At 37.4% G+C, this 23544-nt stretch overlaps 2 protein-coding genes across 2 annotated transcripts; both read right to left on the reverse strand.

Moving 5' to 3' along the window:
- Positions 1-17468: 17468 nt before the first annotated feature.
- Positions 17469-19807, reverse strand: LOC107957453 (uncharacterized). The gene is made up of 4 exons (XM_016892997.1): positions 18755-19807; positions 18349-18672; positions 18186-18303; positions 17469-17758 (listed from the first exon to the last, which is right to left on the reverse strand). The coding sequence occupies exons 1-4, from the start codon at positions 19805-19807 to the stop codon at positions 17469-17471; spliced, it is 1785 nt and encodes a 594-aa protein (XP_016748486.1).
- A 66-nt stretch (positions 19808-19873) lies between these two features.
- LOC107957532 (uncharacterized) lies at positions 19874-20584 on the reverse strand. Its single transcript, XM_016893100.1, has one exon. The coding sequence runs from the start codon at positions 20582-20584 to the stop codon at positions 19874-19876; it is 711 nt and encodes a 236-aa protein (XP_016748589.1).
- Positions 20585-23544: the final 2960 nt, after the last annotated feature.

Genomic DNA, 23544 nt, shown 5'->3' on the forward strand with positions numbered 1-23544 from the left:
TTCTATCACCTAAATAAACAACAAATTTTCCAATTAACTACATCAATTCAAATCTCAATTTAATAAGAACATGCTTAATTTAAATAAAAACAAATTTCCTTTCCCAAAAGCATATATATACGGCAACTTCAACTTCATACCTCTCAACAATGAATTCAACTTAATCATTCATTAACATTACACTCATTCGGCCATCATATAAGCAAATTTAACATCTAAACAACACCTTCCAAAAGCTATCAAATTATCAACACCTTCCAAAAGCTATCAAATTATCACAATGTAACAAATTGCCGAATGCACATATGTTCAATAATTCATGAATTTAAACCATGGGTTAACTATACAATGCACTTACCAAATTTAATTTCATAAACAATTACATAAAAATCACATTAACATACCTTTGATTTATGAAATGACCATGGCCGAATGCCTTGGCTTCTTCTTCTATTTTTCTTTCACTAGTTACGGCAATGGGGAAAAGAAAGATGAACATACATTATTTTTATCACTCTTTTCTTATTTTAATTATTCTTTATTTCATAATATAAAACCATTAACTATTATAATGCTAAAATATAATGCATATATTATCTATCAACCATCATTATGGCCGGCCACTATATTAAAAGTGGTCCATTTGACATGCAAGTCCCCCATGTCAATAATTCATGCATTATTTGGCCACTTTAAAAAAATCACCTATCACATTTTCAAGTCTTATCACATGAGTCCTTTCTTATAAATTAACACCTAATTGATAAAATCAAGGCACGAAATATTCACACATACAAATTCCATATATAATAAGCACATAATATAACATCGAATTATTTTCGTGACTAGGTTTTGTGGTTCCGAAACCACTTTCCAACTAGGGTCAAATTAGGGCTGTCACAACTCTCCCCCCATAGGGATTTTCGTCCCAGAAAATCTTACCAGTGAAAAGGTTAGGATAACGTCCTTTCATTGAGTCCTCTGGCTCCCAAGTCGCTTCTTCAACCCCGTGTTTGAGCCACAGTACTTTCACTAATGAGATTTTCTTATTTCGTAGTTCTTTTACTTCACGAGCCAAAATACTAACCGGTTCCTCTTCATAACTCAAATCAGACTGAATTTCTATCTCTGATGGACTAATCACATGTGATGGGTTGGATCTATACCGTCTAAGCATCGAAACATGAAAAAAATTATGAATCTTTTCAAGTTCAGGTGGCAAGATCAATCTGTACGCTACCGGCCCAATTCGTTCTGATATCTCATCGGTCTGATAAATCTCGGAGTCAACTTGCCTTTACGGCCAAATCTGAGTACCTTTTTCCAAGGGGAAACTTTAAGAAACACTTTGTCTCTGACTTGATACTCTATGTCTTTCCGTTTCAAGTCCGCATATGATTTCTGATGATCTGATGCTGCTTTCAGACTTTCATGGATCACTTTTACTTTCTGTTTGGCATCTTTAATTAAATCAACTCCGAAGATCTTATTTTCACTGAGCTCGGTCCAGAATAATAGTGTACGGTATTTATGACCGTACAAAGCCTCGTAAGGTGCCATCTTGATGCTCGATTAAAAACTATTGTTATGTGCAAATTCAACCAAAGGCAAGTATCGTTCCCACAAGGCACTAAACTCAAGGATGCAACATCTCAACATATCCTTGAGTATCTGAATAATTCGCTTGGATTGACCATCAGTCTGAGGATGAAAAGCGGTGCTAAAATGCAACTTAGTACCCAATGCTTCTTGCAATTTCTTTCAAAATCGTGATCTGAATCTCAGATTTCTATCCGACACAATAGAAATGGACACCCCGTGTAATCTCACAATCTGAGAAACATACAGTTCGGCTAACTTATCAAGTGAATAATCGGTGCGAACGAGGATGAAATGGGCTGAGTTAGTCAAGCTATCAACAATAACACAAATTGAATCTTTCTTGCTCGGAGACAATGGCAACCCAGATACAAAATCCATCGTGACTCGATCCCACTTCCACTCGGATCTCATGATCGGCTGAAGTAATCCCGAAGGCACTTGATGTTCCACTTTCACTTGTTGACATATCAAACACTTTGAAACAAAGTCAGAAATGTATCATTTCATACCGTGCCACCAATACTGACATTTTAGATCGTTGTACATTTTCATGCTACCCGGGTGAACTGACATTCAACTGCTATGAGCCTCGTTCAAAATCATCGGAATAAGCTCTGAATTTCTCGGAACACATAATCGATTTCTGAACCTCAAACAATCATTGCTATCAATCAAAAACTCAAAATTCTCTTTCGAAACACATAGTGTTCATTTTGCAATTAAATCATCATCACCTTTTTGAGATTCACGGATTTGTTGCATCAATAATGGTTTTGCTTTTAACTCCACTACTAACACATCATCAGCGGACACAGACACGTGCACATTCATTGCTCGCAAAATAAACACTGATTTACGTCTTAAAGCATCAGCAACCACGTTAGCTTTTCCCGGATGGTAATCAATGACAAGCTCATAATTTTCAATAATTCTAGCCAACGTCTTTGTTCAAATTCAAATCTCTTTGAGTCATTAAGTATTTGAGGCTTTTGTGATCGGAATACACATGGCATTTTTCCTCGAACAAGTAGTGGCGCCAAATTTTCAAAGCGAAAACAATAACAGCTAACTCGAGATCATGAGTCGGATAGTTTTTCTCAAGTGGCTTCAATTGTCTCGAAGCGTACGCTACAACTCTACCCTCTTGCATCAACACACAGCCCAAACCATTCAGAGACGCATCACTATAGATCACAAATTCTTTACCGGATTTTGGCTGAACTAACACTGGAGCTTCGATCAAAAGAGTTTTCAATTGATCAAAACTTTTCTAGCACTTTTCTGACCACTCAAATTTGATATCTTTCTAAAGCAACTTTGTCATCGGTGTTGCTATCATCGAGAAACCTTTCCCAAACCGTCTGTAGTACCCGGCAAGTCTTAAAAAGCTTCAAACTTCTGAAACATTTCTCAGAGGCTTCCAATCGAGTATAGCTAAAATTTTACTCGGATCAACTTGGATACCTGATGCGGATACAACATGCCCCAAAAAGCTGACTTCTCTCAACCAGAATTCACATTTATTGAACTTCGCATATAACTGCTTGTCTCGCAAAATCTGCAATGCTAACTTCAAGTGTTCAGCATGCTCAGTTTCGTCGCGTGAATAGATAAAAATGTCATCTATAAACACGACTACAAACCAATATAAATGCTGTCTGAAAATTCGATTCATTAGATCCATAAAAACTGCAGGCGCATTAGTGAGCCCAAACAGCATCACTAGGAACTCATAATGTCCGTACCTCGTTCTGAAAGTAGTTTTAGGCACGTCAGAGTCTCTAACTCGCAACTGATAATAACCCGATCTCAAGTCTATCTTCAAAAATACTGAGGCTCCTTTCAGTTGATCAAACAAGCCGTCGATTCGCAGCAATGGATATTTATTCTTTATCGTTACCTTATTAAGCTGACGATAATCAATGCACATTCTCATGGTTCCATCTTTCTTTTTCACAAACAGCACTGGTGCACCCTAGGGAGAAAAACTGGGTCGAGCAAAACCTCTATCTGTCAACTCTTGCAACTGAGATTTCAATTCTTTTAGTTCGGTTGGTGCCATACGATACGGAGCTCAAAAGAAACTAAACAGAAAGTGAAAGTGATCCAAGATAGTTTGAAAGCAGCTTCCGATCGTTAGAAATCATATGCAGATTTGAAAAGAAAAGACATTGAGTTTGAGATCGGCAATAAAGTGTTTTTAAAAATGTCTCCGTGGAAGAAAGTGTTTCGGTTCTGTAGAAAAGGCAAACTGAGTCCGAGGTTCATCGAGCCATATGAGATTATCGAGCGTATTGGGCCAGTAGCATATTGATTGTTGTTGCCACCAGAGTTAGAAAAGATTCATAATGTGTTCCATGTATCGATGCTAAGACGATACAGATCCGATCCTTCACATGTGATTCCTCCGTCTGAAATAGAGATTTAGTCTGATATAACTTACGAAGAAAAGCCAATCCGTATTTTAGCTCGCGAGGTTAAAGAGCTGCGAAATAAGAAAATTTTGTTAGTTACTGTGATGTGGCAGCGACATGGTATTGAAGAGACCACGTGGAAGCCTGAAGATACTATAAGACAGTTATATCCGAATCTATTCAATGGTAAGATTTTCGGGGACGAAAATCTCTAAGGGGGGAGAATTGCAACAGTCTGTTTTTAACCCTAGTCAGAATAGTGGTTTCGGGATCACAAATCTAAGTTTAAAATATTTTAATATTATTTTCCATGCCTATTATAAGCGAATTACCATGTGTGAAAGTCTTGTGTAAAAATTTAACTGTTTGTGTGCTTAATTTGCAAAAAAGGACCTAATCACTTAAAATGTAAAAGATGTGTGCTATATATTAAAAGTGATTATTTGACTTGCTTTATAATTGAGAGGTCTTTATGTGGTTATTATGCCATTTATATGGTTCATGGATATATGTGACCTTGATATGCATGGTTTATTAATGTTATGATACAAGTGCAAATTGGTAAACTAATTATAAATGAATTATAATTAAAACAAAGACACGAAGTAAACCATTTCATACTCACCTTTGACCGAAATATAAGAAAAAAAAAAGAGAAAAGTTTTCTTAGGGTTCGGCACTTGTAATCATTGATTAAGGTATGTGTTTTGATTGGTTTTTGATAATTTCTACGTTTTGTAATCGTTGCTTCGAATACTATCAAACCCATGCCTCAATTTCTAATTTTGATGATGATTTTGAAATGTGCCATTGATAAAGCTCTAAGCTTTGTGATGTTAGTTGGTGAATTATGAAAGCTTGTTGTTGGGTTTACATGTTTTGTCTTTGAATTTTTGATGAAATAGAGTATTATGGGCTAAATTGTAAAAATGTTATTTTGAGGGACTAAAATGTGAAATAAATGAAATGTATGGACTTGTATGAGAGCTAGGAGAATTCGTCCAAGCATGAGTATAAGCAAATTATGTGTATTTTGTAACTTTGTAATTTAGGGACTAAAGTGTCGAAATGTGAAAATGTGAGGGTTATTTTGTAAAATGCCCTAAATATGTGTATATGGATTGTTTTAAATTATTTGGCGAATAAAAAGGTTAATTTTGAATACATATATAGATCAAGAAAAGAGGAATTTGGATTTAGACCAAGGGAAGTCAGATTATAGAACAAACGATCGAGTCGACAATTTCGAGTACGAGGTAAGTTCGTACTTAAAACATGATGTTAAGTATAATTTGATGTTTTGTTTATATATACATTGTATATATGTTTGATTTGGATGAATACGACGATAAATCAATAGTATTTGGCACTAAGTGTGCGATTTAAACTAGCTTTGGCTATATGAGACATTAAGTGTTCGATACCGACTTAGCTTCGGCTAATTGAGATGGCACTAAGTGTGTGGATGTTCAAAGCACAAATAATTTACGGAAAGTCTTAACATATTTAAACGAAAGGTGAGAATGAAAGTGAATAAGTACAGGAATATTCAAGTATGTACGATACCTATGTGGTAGATGATACTATGTATGTGAAGCTCATTGATTTGGTGTGAACATATGGATTGTGTTGGTATAGATTTGATAGATGATTTGAGAATTTGTAGGTACTTATGTATTGAAGATTTTTGGTACGAGCTTACTAAGCTTTTGAAAGCTTACTTTATGTGTGTTTGTATTGTTTTATAGATATCGAAGCTACTACAAGCTCGGGGATCGTCAAGGATCATCACCACACTATCGAATCTCATTTTGATACTTTTAAAAATGTATATTTTTAAAGTATGGCATGTATAGGCTAGTGGTTCTGGAATTATGTTTTGTGATGTATATACTTAGCCATGTGATTTGGCTAGTTGGTGTTTAAACTCATAATTGATAATGGCTTGTGGTATGTGATGTTAATATGCAATTGTGGTATGTTATAGTAGGTAAGTTTTGGTAAGTTTAGTTTGAGATTGAATGATGTATGGAAGGAAATGTTTTGGTATGATCTTATCTTATGTTGACTGAAATGGTGATGCATATATGCTTGTTTCTTTTCTTGTAGGTTGACCCAAATTTGGGGTGGCAAATTGGTTATTCAAATGGTCTATTTTTGTCCACATGGATAGAGACACGGGGGTGTGTCTCAGTCGTGTGCAACACACGGCTATGTTGCACAGTTGTGTGTCCCCTGGGGTACCTACAATTGTAAGTCAGGCTTGAACACGGCCAACGCACACGGACATGTGGCTAGCCGTGTGGCCCAAGTCAGACTCGACCACGGCCAAGGAACACGGGCGTGTCTTGTAGCCGTGTGATCAAGTCAGTAGCTATGCCCTGTTTTGCCATGGCTTAGACACACGGGCGTGCCTAAGACCGTGTGAGGCACACGGCCGGTTCACACGGGCGTGTGACCTTTTAAAAGTTGAAATTTTTTCTAAGTTCTGAAACTTCCTTATGTTATCAAATTAGTCTTGAATGTATGATTTAGACCTTGTATGATTGTTTAAAGTTTGTGTCAAAAATGAATGATCTATATTTTATTGAATTGAGAAGATTTTTATTATGTTATTGTTCGGATCTAAGTTGTGAGTCTGATAATGCCTCTTAACCTATTCCGACGACGGTTACGGGTTAGGGGTGTTACAATTAACCCTCATTCAAGGCTTCATACAAAATAAAAGGTTTTAACCCAAGCCAACACATTTGGCCAATTCTTAATGACACAAAACGTTAAAGCCTAAGCCCTATACATGCCATACCCAAAACAAGTAATCTAACTATACCGAGTGCTTCGGCTGATAGTGTGATCGTTAGCTCTGACGTCCGTTGGTCCTCAAGCTATTTAGGTGGCACTATAAGAAAATGAAAAGGAAATGGAGTAAGTATAAAGCTTAGTAAGTTGCATGAAAATAAACATCAACTAATTGTCATAGAACAATATGCTCATAACCTTTCCTAACTTGTTCATGAGTACCATAAATGGACATAAGCACAACTTACTCATCACCATCCAATACAACTCATATGGCATATATTGAACCCACTTCTCATAGATTTCAAATAGGTACCTGTGTCACTCACCACATGGTCATAACCTTTCTCATTTTGATAGAAATCATAAATCTTTCGATGAACCATTTAGAATATTACCGGATACTCAATAGCCCCGAACAAGGGATCAAATGTCGACGCCACGTCCCAGACATGGTCTTACACTGGCTCTCATTTATCAGTGTCGATGCCATGTCCTGGACAGGTCTTATACTGACACACAACAAGCTGACGCCATGTCCTAGACAGGTCTTACACTAGCTTGTATGTCCCGAGGAAAATGTATGTCCCAGACATGTCTTACACTAGCACTCATGATGTGGCCGGTGCATGTCCCATACATGTCTTACATTGGCTCACATACCATCCAATGTCATGGTATGAATATCCAAGTCCATTCCAACCGTTCAACCGAAATTCCTTACTACATTAGTTTCTCAACCTGCATTCTCATAATTTCACAATTATAACAATTTATGCAATATTGATTCAATCATACATTATAACAATATAGTTGCATTATTGACATACAACTTACCTCGGTATACAAAAATAGGCGGCTAGTTGAATTACTCTACTAGTTTGGTTTTCCCCCAGTCTAGGTCCAGATTTCGTCTTTCTTGGTCTAAAATGATAATATTTCACTCATTTAGCCACCATATTAATAAAACATCAACAATAAATAATTTGGCAAAATTAACCATTTTGCCCGTAGACTTTCACAAAATTATGATTTTGCCCATGAGCTCGTAAATCGATTTTTATCAAATTTTCATGTTAACCAAGCCTAGCCAAACCTATTTCATACTTATGGAAACTTACAATTTCAAACATTTCACACATTTATCCTCTATTTTCTTCTACTTTACAAAATAGTCCATTTTAGGTGTTTTTCATGAACACTAATTCACAAAAGTTATTTATCTAACAACTAGGATTCATTTTCTTCCATAAAAACTCAGTAAATATTACAACTCCTTTCATGGTAAATCCCTAGACTATCAATCATTTTGCATAATAGTCCCCTCTTTTGAAAGCTCGTGCCACAAGGGGTCCAAAAATACAAAAATCATCAAGAAAACTATCAAAATCACTTACTTGTGAAGGTAAATAGTGGCTGCAATTTTTCAAGATTCTAAACCCTATTTTTTTGGTAAATTTCGATGGTCAAGAAGGTTAGAAAAAGATGACACCCTTTTTTCTTTATTTTATTTCATTTTGGTCAAATAAGCTACCAAATTTCTACCTAATTTTGGCTTTCTCCATATTTTGTCTCCTATGGCCGACCATCACCTATCTAAGGGTCTATTTGCCCTTTAAAGACCCCCAATTTAAGTTTCATGGCAATTTAACACCCTTAGCTATCAATCAAGACTTTTGAACTTTATGCAATTTAGTCTTTTTTCGCGATTAAACTCACAAACGCTAAAATTACTTCACCAAATTTTTCATGCACTAATATAAACATGCTATAACTCTAAAATAATAATAAAATACTTTTTCTAACTTCGAATTGGTGGTCTCAGAACTACTGTTCCGACTAAGCCCAAAATCGGGTTGTTACATACAATGGAACAAAATAATTCTTTATTATTGAACCATATTCATTTCATTTAGATGTTGGTTCATGTAATAATATTCCCAATGCACCCTCAGGGCATTTGCATCTGACTTATCATAGCCAAATCACATTTCATATTAACTTGCTATCTCATTTCATTTACATATATATTCAACATGATATTTTTACATTTTGACCCATACTAACCAAATTGGATACAAGAATGGATACTCAGATCAATCCACCATCACACAAAATACGCACCGAAGTGCTAATCTGGCATAAATGCATTGATCCCACCAACCACACCAGACTACGCTCATACCCCTAGGGTATTCAAGCTGGTTATACATTCTCGACCCCTAGGGTATTAAAGAACTATCACAATATGTACGCATATAGTAATGAATCCCCTACCTATCAATATGGACCTTATGGCATGCCAACTATACTCATGACTCTATCTGACAATGTTAATAGGGCGATATATTGTTATTAAGTATTGAATATCATCAAGTAATCATTTCAATAAATGATCACAATTCACATATTCAGGTATATACGTACCTTCAAGCACGATCACATAATTGGTTTACACCATTTTCGAACATTTAATGAATCAACATATACATATAATATTATTTAATGAACTTGAATTGTGATAGCACAAACCAAATTAGCTATTTGTTGATGACTTTGTCTTTCCCTTTACTTTTTGATGTTCCAACGTCTTCTTTAGCTACGTAAGATAAATTTGAATATAGAAAATTCATTAATAACCCAATTCAAACACAAATCAACACATTATATACATGAATTCATTTTCTTCGATTTAGTCCCTATACACCCTAATATCTGAAATACTCTATACTCACAATTTACTTACCGAATTTAAATCCAACTTAATAAGCATAGTACAGGGACCTCTTGCTACCTCTATTTATTTTCACACCTCAAAGTTTACATTTCTTACAATTAGATGATGAATTAGCATAATTTAACTATATAATCCTAATTCAATACTTTTCACTAAAATTTCAATAGAAATAACTATAATCTTAACTACTATTAACATGCATGAGTTTTGAACATTAAACTTCAATTTTCCTCAAGTTACCATTGTCGAGACCATTTTTAGCGGGTTTGGAAAATGAGAATCGACTTTATAAAAAAACGAAAACGAGAGTCGCCACCAATCTTTTTAGGTGTGATTGGATTACCTCTACAACATTTTGTTTTAAAATCATTAGTTTTGGTCTACGAAATAAAGAAAACAAGTTCGGAATTTGGTTACGAACGAGGAAGGGTTAGCACCCTCGTAATGCCCAAAAATTGGTACCTAATTGACTATCAAATGTCTTTAATGTCGGAAGTTTAAAACTTTTAAGATGCAATCCTCTTTAGAATATTTTAAGTTTGAAAATTAGGGTTCACTTGTATCAAATGAATCAAAATATTACATCCAATAAGTTAGGAGGCAATATTTTTAAGACATTCGAAGCTAAGCTAGCCCTTTTTGAAAATCCTTATCTCAAAATGACAAAACACCATATCTAGTAAGTTAGGACACAATGCTTTGAAATTCCAAGACAGTTGCTCGTATTTTGAAAACCTTAAAAACTTAGAAGGGTGCTTGACTATTCGAACTCAACGAGAAAAGTCGCAACCCAGTAAGTTAGGGCACTACCTTTCTCGAAGTTTCCAAATACCAAGCATTGCCCTTTTATTTTTGAAAACTTTTGAATCTCGTTTTTAATTAACGCAGGAAGAACCATATATATACATTATAACATGTAAGATAGCATATTACAATAATAGGTAACTAAAACATGCATTTAAATAATATGATAGCAATAACATAAAGGTCTATACTAGATACATACATAAATATAGCAAATCTTAGTTACATAACAACATACATATTAATATATACATAGCATATATTGAAGATGAATAAGCAAAATATACGAACATACAAAGTAATAATTAATTTAAAAAAATGATGCATGATATACAATTAGACATATAAATATATATACAAAACAAATGTGATAACATATAAAAAAATAATAATAATAATGTAGTAACATATATATATCAAACAAACAACACTTAATAATATTATGAAACTAGCATTTAATATATAAATGATATAAAATATAACAATATATAAAAGATTTAATACGTATTAAAATATAAAATAAAGTGAGTAATTATTTAAAAAATATACATATACAATTAAAATACAATATTTAATAATGCATGATAATAATATAGATAATATATATGTAATGAAAAACAATTTTATAGCACATGGTATAAAGTATACATTTTTTAAAAAAAAACATGAATAAATAATTAATAGAATATATAATACCAATTTTGTACAAAAATCTATCAAAATAATAATATATATAATAATATACAAAAATACATAATAAATATGATGTAATAATAATATAAAATAACATATATTAAAGTGTAAAATAATATAATAATAAAATATAAAATAGTATAATAAATATTATGTAATAAAATATAATATGGATATAGGTAAATAATAATATATAAATAAAGTTTTTTTTTTTAAAAAGGACTAAAATTGAATTAAAATAAAAATCAGAGGTTAAAAAAAAGAAAGGGTTTGGACCCAATTACAATGCCTATCTAAACCCCAGAGACTCATGGGGAAAAATTCCCTTACCCCTAAAACGGCACCGTTTTAATCTAGGACTTAAAGTGGCTATTGCAGGGACTAAATTAAAACTGAGTATTCTTTCTTGACTGTCAATTTTTAGTATAAAAATGAGTTCTATTTTTTTATTGAACCTCTGTGTCATATTACAAGTTTGAAGAAGGGCTTTATAGCCTTTAAACTATGCATATTTAGGAAAGAAATCTTTGATTTCTTTCCTTGTTTGTTCGAGTTTATCTGCTGCTATTTGTCATCTTTTGTCTGTTTAGTTTCCTTTTCTGCTCCGTTTTCCTTTCTCTTTTAGCAGGTAATTAAGGAAAATCCAGCGATGATTATGCTGGTGACGTAGATCTACCGGTGGCGTTGATCATGGTGTGACTCGGAGCCTGGAATCGTGGCCTTGATGGTGGGCAACTAGAACGACGAGAACTAAAAGGACGTGACACTTGGCTTAGCTTCTGGATCCTTCCGTTTGCGGCGTCTAGGGTTCCAGAAACCCTAGGTCTTCCCTCATCTATTAAACATTTGGGCCTCTTGGGCCCCGGGTGTAATGGGTCTGCTGGGTTTAGACTAAAACCGGGTGTAGGACTTTTGGTAGTTGGGTCGGGTATAGGGTAATGGTAGGTTTACTGGGTTGTAACCGGCTTTGGGCTTATCAGGCCTTGAGGCCTGTTCATTTGTAAATGGACTTTATTAATGGACTGTTTAAACATTTATTTTTTTGGTATTAAAGCCCAGGTAAATTTGGGTTATTACAGCTGCCCCTCTTTGCTCATTTCTATGTAATAGGAATCGAACAAAGACTATAAAAGGACCAAATTTGCATGATCTGGCTAAGTCTCAAAATCTTGATCCTCATCTTCCCCAAAGGTATTCTGATGTCTTCAGAAGTGTCAAATTGGCTATCTTCAACTTTCTTCTTGAGAACTCAGGAACAACAGTCTGTTATTTTCGATCTGCTCTCTGCCAATACAGAGATGCCAAATCTGTCATCTTCGATTTGCTCTCTGACAATACAGAGATGCCAAATCTGTCATCTTTGATCTGCTCTCTGACAATACAGAGATGCCAAATCACCTTAGATTTGCTTCAACGTAAACACGGGAAATCTAGATCAGCTATGTCTTCGATCTGCTCCCTGTCGAATACAGAGACGTCAAATTATCTTAGATTTGCTTCAACGTAAACACATGAAAGCCAAATCAGTTATGTCTTCAATCTGCTCCCTGCCGAATACAGAGATGCCAAATCTGTTTCTTCGATTTGTTCTCTGACAATACAGAGATGCCAAATCATATTGGATCTGCTTTAGTGTAAATACTTGAAGGTCAGATTTGCTATACTTTAGCCTATTACCCTACTGCTTAGGGGGTTAAGGCACACCAATCTTCATTTTCCCTTGAAGGACATGACCTGTATAAATGTGTATGAGTTTATGCCTAATGATTAGGATGCTATGATTGAAATGAGTCAAATGCTCCTAATTAAACCTGTTATGATGCAAAATGAATATGACCACTATTCCAGACGTCACTACTCATTCCTTCGTTAAAGCTCATCCTTGTTTCTCTCAAAATATCATTCCTTCAAATGTTACAACCGACCGAAATGCCTATAAGATGATCCTCTCTTAGGATCGAATCGTTTGATTTGTCCAATCATCATTTGGACTTAAAGAAAGAGTTCCCTCGAGTTCTTTCGAACCTCATTTACGTGAATTCCTCAAACAATTGTTCCGTTTTAGTTTCTTGTATTATCTAGAAATTTCCAGAGTAATGAGCAAAACTTCATTTTTGAAAATCATTTAGTTCATCTATCATTATTTAATGCTACACATTTTAAGAATAATGGAAAATGAATTCAATCTTAAGAATGAATTTGTCAAAAATACAAAGGGAATTAATCTAATAGCCTATCTTTTAGAAGAAAAAGAATCTAAAGATAGCAAACAGGACAAGGATTAGATTCCCTAGATATCGCCGCTTGAGCGTCTATACACCAGCTCCATAAAGTCTTTCTTGAGTTCAACATGTGTTTAAAAGATCAAAGTACTTTGTTGATGCCCCGATATGCAATGTGCTTTGCTCTTTGTTGAATCAGATATAGCAAGATTACTATATGTCCTTCAAAATTTAAGCTGCCCTTTCGGGTTTTCAACTCAAAACCCCTTTGGCCACAAGGCGCCCTTTGCGAGTTTTCACCTTGGATTCTCCTCTCCTTTAGACAAAGTACTTTTTGACTGAGTCTGAATTCACTGGGTTGGGTAAACTCTTCCCATCCATTTCTGTCAAAATCAATGCACCTCCAGAGAAAGCTTTCTTCACGACATACGGCCCCTCCCAATTCGGCATTCATTTTCCTCTAAAGTCTTTCTGAATGGGAAGGATCTTTTTTAGCACAAGGTCCCTCTCATGGAACTCTCTTGGATGAACCTTCTTGTCGTAAGCTCGCATCATTCTCTTTTGATACATCTGACCATGGCGAATAGCCTTTAGCCTCTTTTCTTCAATCAAGTTCAATTGGTCATACCGAGATTAAATCCACTCTGCCTCATCCAGCTTTATCTCTGAAAAAATTCAAAGAGAAGGTATTTCAACTTCAATGGGTAATACTGCCTCCATCCCATAAACCAACGAGAAAGGAGTTGCCCCTGTAGAAGTTCTTACGGACGTTCGATAAGCTAATAGTGCAAATGGTAACTTCCCATGCCAATCTCTGTAGGTTTCAGTCATTTTCCCCACTATCTTCTTGATGTTTTTGTTAGCAGCTTCTACTGCCCCATTCATCTTTGGGCGATATGGAGATGAATTATGACGCTTAATCTTGAACTGACTACAAACTTCTGCTATCGTTTTGTTGTTCAAGTTCAATGCATTGTCTGATACGATCCTCTCAGGCATCCCATACTGACAAATGATCTCTTTCTTCAAGAAACGACTTACAGCCGACTTAGTAACATTTGTATAAGAAGCAGCCTCTACCCACTTCGTGAAGTAATCAATGACCACAAAAATAAAATGATGCCCATTTGAAGCTTTTGGTGATATTGGCCCAATGACATCCATGCCCCACATGGAAAAAGGCCATGGAGACGTCATAACATGTAGAGGTGAAGGTGGTACATGAATTTTGTCTCCATAGATCTGACATTTATGGCATTTCTTGGCGTATTTGTTACAATCCCCTTCCATAGTAGACCAATAATATCCAAACCTCATGATTTGTCTAGCCATCGTGAAACCATTAGCGTGTGTTCCACAGACACCCTCGTGAACTTATTCTAAGATTAACTTAGCTTCCACGGCGTCAACACATCTCAACAGCACTTGGTCCTTTCTTCTTTTGTACAAGATGTCCCCATCCAAAACGTAATTACAGGCTAGTCTCCTTAAAGTTTGCTTATCATTTTCGGTTGCCTATTCTGGATATTTACGATCTCTCACATATCGCATTATATCCTGATACCAAGGATTATCATCTTTTTCTTCTTCCTCAATGTTACAACAGCTACCTGGAGCCTCGAAAATACTCATCTGAATTGGTCTCATCTCCTCCTCTTTATTCACTCTAATCATTGAAGCCAAGGTTGCTAGAGCATCTGCCATTTGGTTTTCGTCTCGCGGGATATAATTGAAAATGATGTCGTCGAACTCCTCAAGTAATCCCAAAACTATCTTTCGATAATTGATCAATTTAGGATCCCTTGTCTCCCATTCACCTCTAAGCTGGTAAATTACCAATATAGAGTCTCCATATACTTCCAAGGTTTCTTATTCCTCGCTCTATAGTTGCTGGAAGTCTCATGATGTAAGCTTCATACTCGGCCATATTGTTTGTGCAATCAAAATCCAACTTGAATGTGAATGGATAATAATCACCATTTAGGGATATGAAGACTGTCCCAATTCCATTTCCCACTGCATTGGATGCCCCATCAAAGCTCAACTTCCGAGGATAATCCTCTGTAGTTGCTACATACATCAACTCCTTATTTGGGAAATCGAAATTCAACGGCTCATAGTCCTCTGGAGCTCAACTAGCCAGAAATTCCGCTATCGCGCTTCCTTTTATAGCCTTCTGGCTCACATAGACTATGTCAAACTCTGAAAGCAGAATTTGCCACATCGCCATTCTTCCATTCAAAGCTGTTGACTCCATCATATACTTCAAAGGATCAAGTTTCGAAATAAGCCAAGTAGAATGATATAGCATGTATTGTCTTAACCTTCGAGTCGTCTAGATTAAAGCACAACACAATTTCTCAATTGGCGAATATCTCATCTCACACTCTGTAAATTTCTTACTGAAGTAGTATATCGCCTTCTCCTTTCTTCCCGACTCATCATGTTAACCAAGCACACACCCCATGGAATTACTAAACATCGACAAGTACAGAATTAATGGTTTATCTGGACTAGGTGGAGATAGTATTGGAGCGTTTAACAAGTATTGCTTGACTTTATCAAAGGCATTCTAGCATTCCTCATTCCAAGTACCTTGGTTGTGTTTTCTAAGGAGGCGAAATATAGGGTCACATTTCTCAGTTAATTGTGAAATAAACCGACCAATATAATTCAACCTTCCAAGAAAAACTCAAACTTCTTTCTGAGTACGTGGTGGAGGCAAATATCGTATGGCATTAACTTTGTCTGAGTCAACTTCTATTCCCTTTTCGCTGACCACAAAGCCTAGTAATTTCCCCGACCTAGCTCCGAAGGTACATTTTGCCGGATTAAGTTTTAACTGAAACTTCCTTAATCTTAAGAATAATTTCCTTAAAACTTCAATATGTTCCTCCTCTGTTCGAGATTTGGCAATAATATCATCAACATACACCTCAATTTCATTATGCATCATATCGTGAAATAAGGTCACCATAGCCCTCTGGTATGTTACCCCTGCGTTCTTCAACCCAAATGGCATTACCTTGTAACAGAAGGTACCCCACAATGTTATGAAGGTGGTTTTGTTCATGTCTTCAGGATGCATCTTTATCTGATTATACCCCGAGAAACCATCAATAAAGGAGAACAACGAATATCCCGCTGTACTGTCTACCAAAGTGTCTATGTGTGGCAAAGGGAAATTATCTTTCAGGCTAGCTTTGTTTAGATCTCTGTAATCAACACACATTCGTACCTTCCCATCTTTCTTAGAAATTGGTACAACGTTAGCTACCCATTCAGAGTACTTCACCTCCTGTAAGAATCCTGTATCAAACTATTTCTTGACTTCGTCCTTTATTTTCAATACTATATCTGGCCTCATTCTTCGCAACTTCTATTGTACTGACTTACAATCCTGTCTTATTGGAGACGATGCACCATAATATCGGTATTTAACCCTGGCATATCTTGATAGGACCACAGAAAAATATCCTTGAACTCACGTAGCAACTTAATCAGTCCTTGCCTTGTGTCTTCGGCAATATGCTTGCCAATTTTCACTTCTTTCCCTTTCTCTAGGGCTACTTTCTCTATTGCCTCCTTCTCATGTGGCATGATTTGTTTCTCCTCCTGTTTTACCATCCTCAAAAGATCCAAAGACACACCACAGTCCTGGACATCCTCAAAATCCTGAGATTCTTCTAAACACATGTCTTGCTCGTGAGAGAAATCAATATTTGATATATCAGTGCTCATGTCATTGATATCTAGGGATCTGTGAGGTATAAAGAATATACAAAGAATGAATGAATTTAAGAATGATTACTTATGTACTATGAATGAAAGAATAAGAATTGTCAAAATTTTAACGGAATATTGGTTGATAAAAAAATGAAACAATACTCGTTGAATTGATAAAAGTTATGTTTTATTAAAAGATAACAGATGATCATAAGCCTATTTCACAAAGGTAATCCTATTACTTCTAGGCCCTAGAGTAACAAGAATGTTTCGAAAATTACTCTGAAAAATTCCTAAAGACTACAGGAAGTTCCTCCACAGTCCAATTGTTCAGAGAGCTTCCTGGTTCATAAGGACGAATGCCCTCAAGGTTTCCTTGCTTCGATCCTTCATCGTGTATAGCATTAATCTGACGACTTCCTTCTGTGAGTAACCCTCTCGATATGAAGGTTTGGGATATTGGAGGGAATGTCATCGGCTCCCACTCCATTTCTCTTCTGTTAAGGCGCGCCCTTCTTCCTTCTTGGCGCTTCTCAACTTCCTTCCTCCTTTGCTTATAGTCTGGTTTGAAGCCCAGACCAAAGCGATCTCTCTTCTCTTTAAGTTCTGGGATTTTATCCCTCCTTGCAAGTGCTTTCCTAACCCTTTTCTTGGTAAGGCTCCCTTTTCCGCCATCATTTGTAGAGCCATCCTTGTAGCTCTTGCTATCTTTGGCACCGATAGCTCACTCCCTTCTGAAATGAAGGTTGCATTTACGAATTCTAAAGAGCGAAAAAAGCACTCAATAGACTCTTTGTTCGTCTTGACATAAGGGGCCTTGCTAGTGACTGCAGCTATAATGTCCTCCTCCGCATTGATGGTTATTAACCGTCCATCGGTCACTAATTTCAATTTTTGGTACAACGACGAGGGCATCACTCCCGCTGAGTGTATCCATGGCCTACCTAATAAGCAATTGTAGGAAGACTTGATATCCATTACCAAGAAGTCTACTTCATACAAGTTCAGCCCAATTTCCAAGGGAATGTCAATTCTTCCTATCACCTTCCTTTCTATACCGTCGAAGGCTCTTACCACATTTGACATGTCTTCATGTAAGAAACATCAATGGGTAATCTGTTTAATGTAGACAATGGTAGAACATTCAAAGTTGATCCATTATCAACGAGCACGTTTGGAAGTGTGTACCCTTGCATCGAGTTGTGATGTGCAAGGCCTTAGTTGACCCTCTGCCCCTTGGTGGGATTTCATCGTCATTAAAGTAGATGAAATTATCCGCCCTAATGTTGTTCACCAATCGGTCCAGCTTGTTAACGGATATGTCATGGGTAACATATGTTTTATTAAGCACCTTCATCAATGCATCTTGATGCACCTTAGAACTTAGAAGTAGAGCCAATACTGATATGCGAGCTGGCTGCTTACGCAACTGCTCGACCACGCTATACTCGCTATGCTTTAGGAATTTTAGAAATTCCTTAGCCTCCTCCTCCTTTACTGGCTCTTTGATAGGCACTTCGGCCTCTTTCTCCTTCTCTGTACTAACATTCTTTGTTTTTGTGGTCTCCTCTCTGACACCCACTACATCATATCGCTTCCCACTCCGTGTATGGGAACCCTCTCCTTGAGCTTCCTTAGAAGCACTTGCTATATCCTCTTTCTCCGGCATTGACACCTGGCAGTTATAATTCTAAGGTACTTTCTTGTTATCCTTATAAGGAAAAGGAAACAGGTTTATGAATGATGACTTTAGGTACCGTTTGTGTCCCCACTTCATTATTTCCCATCAGGAAAATAATGATCCTCGGCCGGCTAGTTCCCTTCTGTTCTTCCTCCAGCGCACATACTTGTTTTTCACAAGAGCTACCTTCAAAAATTTGTAGCTCTTTATTATCTATAAAGCCTTGCACCAAGGCCTTGAATTCTTCACAATTTTGAATTTCATGTCCTTTCTCATGGAACTCACCATAGTTCCTTGTTTCTCCTCTCTCGTTTTTACAGGTTAACATACCTCTCTTCATCATCTCCTCCCAAATCACCTTCATAGGCATCCTCACCTTAGCAACATCTTTCTTCATTCTCATCTCACCGGCTTCGCCAATGGCATTCACTCCTTGATTGTTATGATTTGGCAAAGGGTTTTCAGTATTTAGGGTATTATCAAATTTCACAACCCCTATCTTGATCAACCTCTCCACGACCTTCTTGAATCCGGTACAATTTTTAATCGAGTGCCCCGATATTCCAGCGTGGTACTCGCATCTGGCGTTTGCATCATACCATTTAGGATATGGAGGCTGTAGTGGTTTCAAGTGGAAAGGATTAATAGCATGCGCATCGCATAAGCTTTGATAAAGCTCACGATACGTTACAGGGATAGGTGTGAATTGCATCCTTTCGTGCTTTGTGCCAGATTCCTGTCCTTGAGAACCCTGTTGCCCAACCGCAGCTGCTTTGGGTTGACCAACTGTGACTGTCTTCGAGTTGAAGCTCCTTGTGTTGTTCACCTCGTTATCTTTTCTCCTTAGGGCTGATATTTTGGTCACTTCCCCTTCAATTTTGCCACCTCTTATGGTGTTCTCAATCATCTCTCCCGCCATGACTATGTCCGCAAAACTTTTGATAGTGATTCCAATCATGTGAGTAATGAATGAAGCTTTCAGAATGTTGATGAATAACATGGTGGTCTCCTTCTCCAGCAGTGGTGGTTGAACCTGCATTGCCACCTCTCTCCACATCTGCACATATTGCCTAAAATTCTCATTAGGCTTCTTCTCCATGTTTTGCAGAGTGATCCTATCAGGAGTCATGTTAGTCACATGATTGTACTGCTGCATGAAGGCTTGCGCAAGATCCCTCCATGAATTTATTCTAGCTCAGCTCAACTGATTGTACCACCTGGCTGCCGCTCCGACTAAACTGTCTTGAAAACAATGGATCAACAGCTGATCATTGTTTGCGTACCCGGTCATCCTTCTACAGAACATCGTGATGTGGGCCTCTGGGAAAGTAGTACCATTGTACTTCTTGAACTCCGGCATCTTAAATTTGTGAGGAAGCACCAAGTCTGGGACCAAGCTTAGATCTTTGGCATAAACTCCATGATGCCCATCAGCACTCTCTAAAGCTTTAAATTTCTCCTCCAACCATCGGCAACGTTCCTCTAACTGTTTTGCAGCTTTGGCTCTCAAATCTTCTTTTTCAGCTATATCCAAGTCAGGAATGAGAGGATTGGTAGGGTTATCACCCAAATTGAATCCCGAGCCAGTTGGGTAATTCATATGGATCCCAGCATCAACCGGCCCATGTTGAGGCCTTATATTGACAGATGGTCTTTTAGGAGGTGCCTTGGTTTGTGTAGGCCCGTGGGGTGGAGTAAAGTCTGGAGGATGATCCTCTTCCTCCTCACCAGTGATTGCCATAGAGGCTTTTCCCTTATTAGTGGCCCTCAGCAACTGAGCCATCTCAGTCATCATATTCCTCTGAGCCTCTAGCATTTGCTCCCTCATGTCGTTTTGCATCTTGGCCAATTGCTCTTGCAATTGGTCCTGCATATCCTTTTCTTGCTGTTCAAACCTTTGATCCATATTCCTAGATTTTGCACAAGTTCCGTACTGATGCGTGGTTTCTAGATTTTCTTTTCTACTTTTGTGGTAATTTTAACTAATTAGGGTCTTTTTATAATTTTGAATGCAAACGATGTGATGAAATGCTATGAGATGCAAATGCATGAATGCAAAAAGGACATCGATTCTGATTCAATCTCATTTAGAAATCTTTATTTAGAAAAAGAATATCTTTACATATAAGAGGATTACAAATACGCTTTCGCCCTAATGCCCAAACTTTTAACTCTATCTAATAAAAGGGCTAACTCTCGACCTACATCTGATGATGACTCATGCATCATACTCAATACGTTAGCTCGTACTGCCAAGTCTCGAACGTGTTCAGCTACCTCTCAGATCTGAATTATGGCTTCTCCAATAAGGTAATCTCTATCTCTGACTTGTTCTTTTGACTGGCACAGTTCTCCCTTTAAATAATACTCTCGTGCCTCAAGCTACTCGATAAAAAGCTTACTATCTTGCAATGCTGATTCCAACTCCTCAACTTTGCCTCTTAGCTTCTTTACCTCTACCGTGGAATCACGACTTCGTTGCAGTTGAAGGGATCGCCCAAGCTCAGTCACCTTAGTTTTTAACCCTTGATTTTCTTTCTCTAAGGTCAAATTCCGTAATTACATCTCTTGAAACTTCCTCTCCCAATATTTGGCTTTGCACTTTTCCTCTCGAACCTCTTTCTGCAACTGATCTGAAGACCCTCCTATTCTCGCTCTCTTCAAGGATACTTCTGCCATTTTGTAATGCTCCTTTAAATCATCTCGATCTTCCTCAATCTTCCTTTTCTCCCTCCTTTCTTTTTCAACCTCCATCTTTTGAACGTCGACGTCTAGGCTCAAGTATATCTTTTCTTCCTCGAGCTTTGCTATCCTCTTCTCGAGCTCCAAGTTCTTTCTCTCGAACTCTTGCTTCATAATTTCTAACTCTGAGGGCGTCAATTGCAAATATTCCTCCATCGATCGAGCTCCTTCCACGCTTGGCCTAGCGATGTTATCACTAATCCTTCTACCTCTCCACTCGACGTACCCTAGAGTCGTAGTAGGGCTAATAGCTACTCCTTTTAATCGACAAGTCTTGTTCCAAGCACTAGAGATCTCACTGACCTTCCTCTTGTAGTCAGCTCCTCTATACACGAACTCACTTTGAACCAACCCGTAAGTTTTCGGTATGAACTGTCTCAATCCATGTTGCCTCAACACAAGCAAAGGGGCATAAACAATGGCACCTCAAATTCCCAACAAAGGGACCCAATCAAAACTGCTACATCGGTAAAGAATCTCACCAGGAATCATCCATGGAGCCCTCCACTCCACATCCTTTGACTGCAGGTTCTGAAGTAGTGCTATCCAATTTTTTTCAGGAAGACCCGACAAACCACCCTATCTATCAATCGAAAGTGACTGTAGAACCAAGCTAAAAGTAACTGAGCACAACCAACAAACCTGCCTGCACTGGCCCTCCTACATGCATTCAAGGACCTGAATGTCTCCGCCAAAATCGCAGGAACAGAAGTGACCCGTTTGCTAAGTCGATGGAAGAGATCTGTGGTCGCATCGTCCCATATCCCAAGGCCCTGGGGAAAACTATCAATCCGTATAAGTTTAAGGCAAAAATGTCTACCCTCTTCGCCTCGTCTGGATGTGTCTGGATCAGATCTTTCAAAGCTCCCCACGGGATGCACTTACTCTCACCCTTTTCCTTAACTCTATCCATGATCCACTACTCGCTCATCCTCGTAATGGTTATCAGCTTCTTACCAAAGGTTGGGACACAAGCAGCTCGAGAATAAATCCTATCACACTGAAATCTAGGACACCGAAGTAAGGCTGTGTACTCCTCCATAGTAGGCACCAAATCTACCTCCCCAAAGGTAAAACAACTGTATGCTAGGTTCCAAAACTGAGCGAGAGCTTGAAACAAGTTCTCATCAACTTGAATATCAAACAAAAAGGGCAAATCTTCGTACTTACCGTAAAATGATTGCTTGGTCTCATTGCCCCACTGATCCCAAATCGCCTTAAGCTCCTGCAGGTTATTCTGTGTGACACTGATGCGAGTGTAGTCTGACAGCTCCGACATATATCCATAGTTATGCTATCCCCTTTCCCTAGCTGAGTTTGCTCAGACCACCTATGGATGTTAGCGTTGCCCTCCACTCTATCAAGAAGTCCGTTCTCCATAATAAAACTTTCTAACTTAAAAATTGACCGTGAATCGATACCTTTTAAATGTGAAATGACATGCAATGAAAAAAGGAAACAGTCAGTATCACATAATATTAATAAACTCAAGAATGATATGTAAGGGTAATATCTAAAGTATAATTCTAACTAAGTTGAACTCTTACGGTTTTTCTATATGAGGTTTTAGTTCTAAAGTTGAGGTACCTGAACCAGCAGATTCCTCGATTTTCACCCATTATAGGCTCATTTGAATCGAGTTCAGTTCAGGGGAATACATTTCCCTATGGCTACACGGAGATGAAAATCTCACGAAACCATAGGTACGGATGTATCCCGAAAGTGATCACTATCCTGCACAGAGGCAAAAACCTCACGAAGGCGTAGTTTCTCACTCCCACTTAAGGGTGTGACCACAACGGTCATGCAAATGCAATGCGTATCAGAATATATAACATATACAATAATACAAACACATGTAATGCAAAGAGGATTGAATTTTAAAATTTTTCAAATTTTCGACATTAAGGCAAAAGGTAATCAATTATATGGCTTGACTCTCTTATTAGTCCCCAGCGAAGTCGCCAAGCTGTCGAGACCATTTTCAACTGGTTTGGAAAATGGGAATCGACTTTATAAAAAAACGAAAACGGGAGTCGCCACCAATCTTTTTAGGTGTGATTGGATTACCTCTAAAACATTTTGTTTTAAAATTATTAGTTTTGGTCTACGAAATCAAGAAAA

The sequence above is a fragment of the Gossypium hirsutum genome, chromosome A08 (assembly GCF_007990345.1).
Source record: "Gossypium hirsutum isolate 1008001.06 chromosome A08, Gossypium_hirsutum_v2.1, whole genome shotgun sequence".
In the NCBI taxonomy this organism is placed as follows: Eukaryota; Viridiplantae; Streptophyta; class Magnoliopsida; order Malvales; family Malvaceae; genus Gossypium; species Gossypium hirsutum.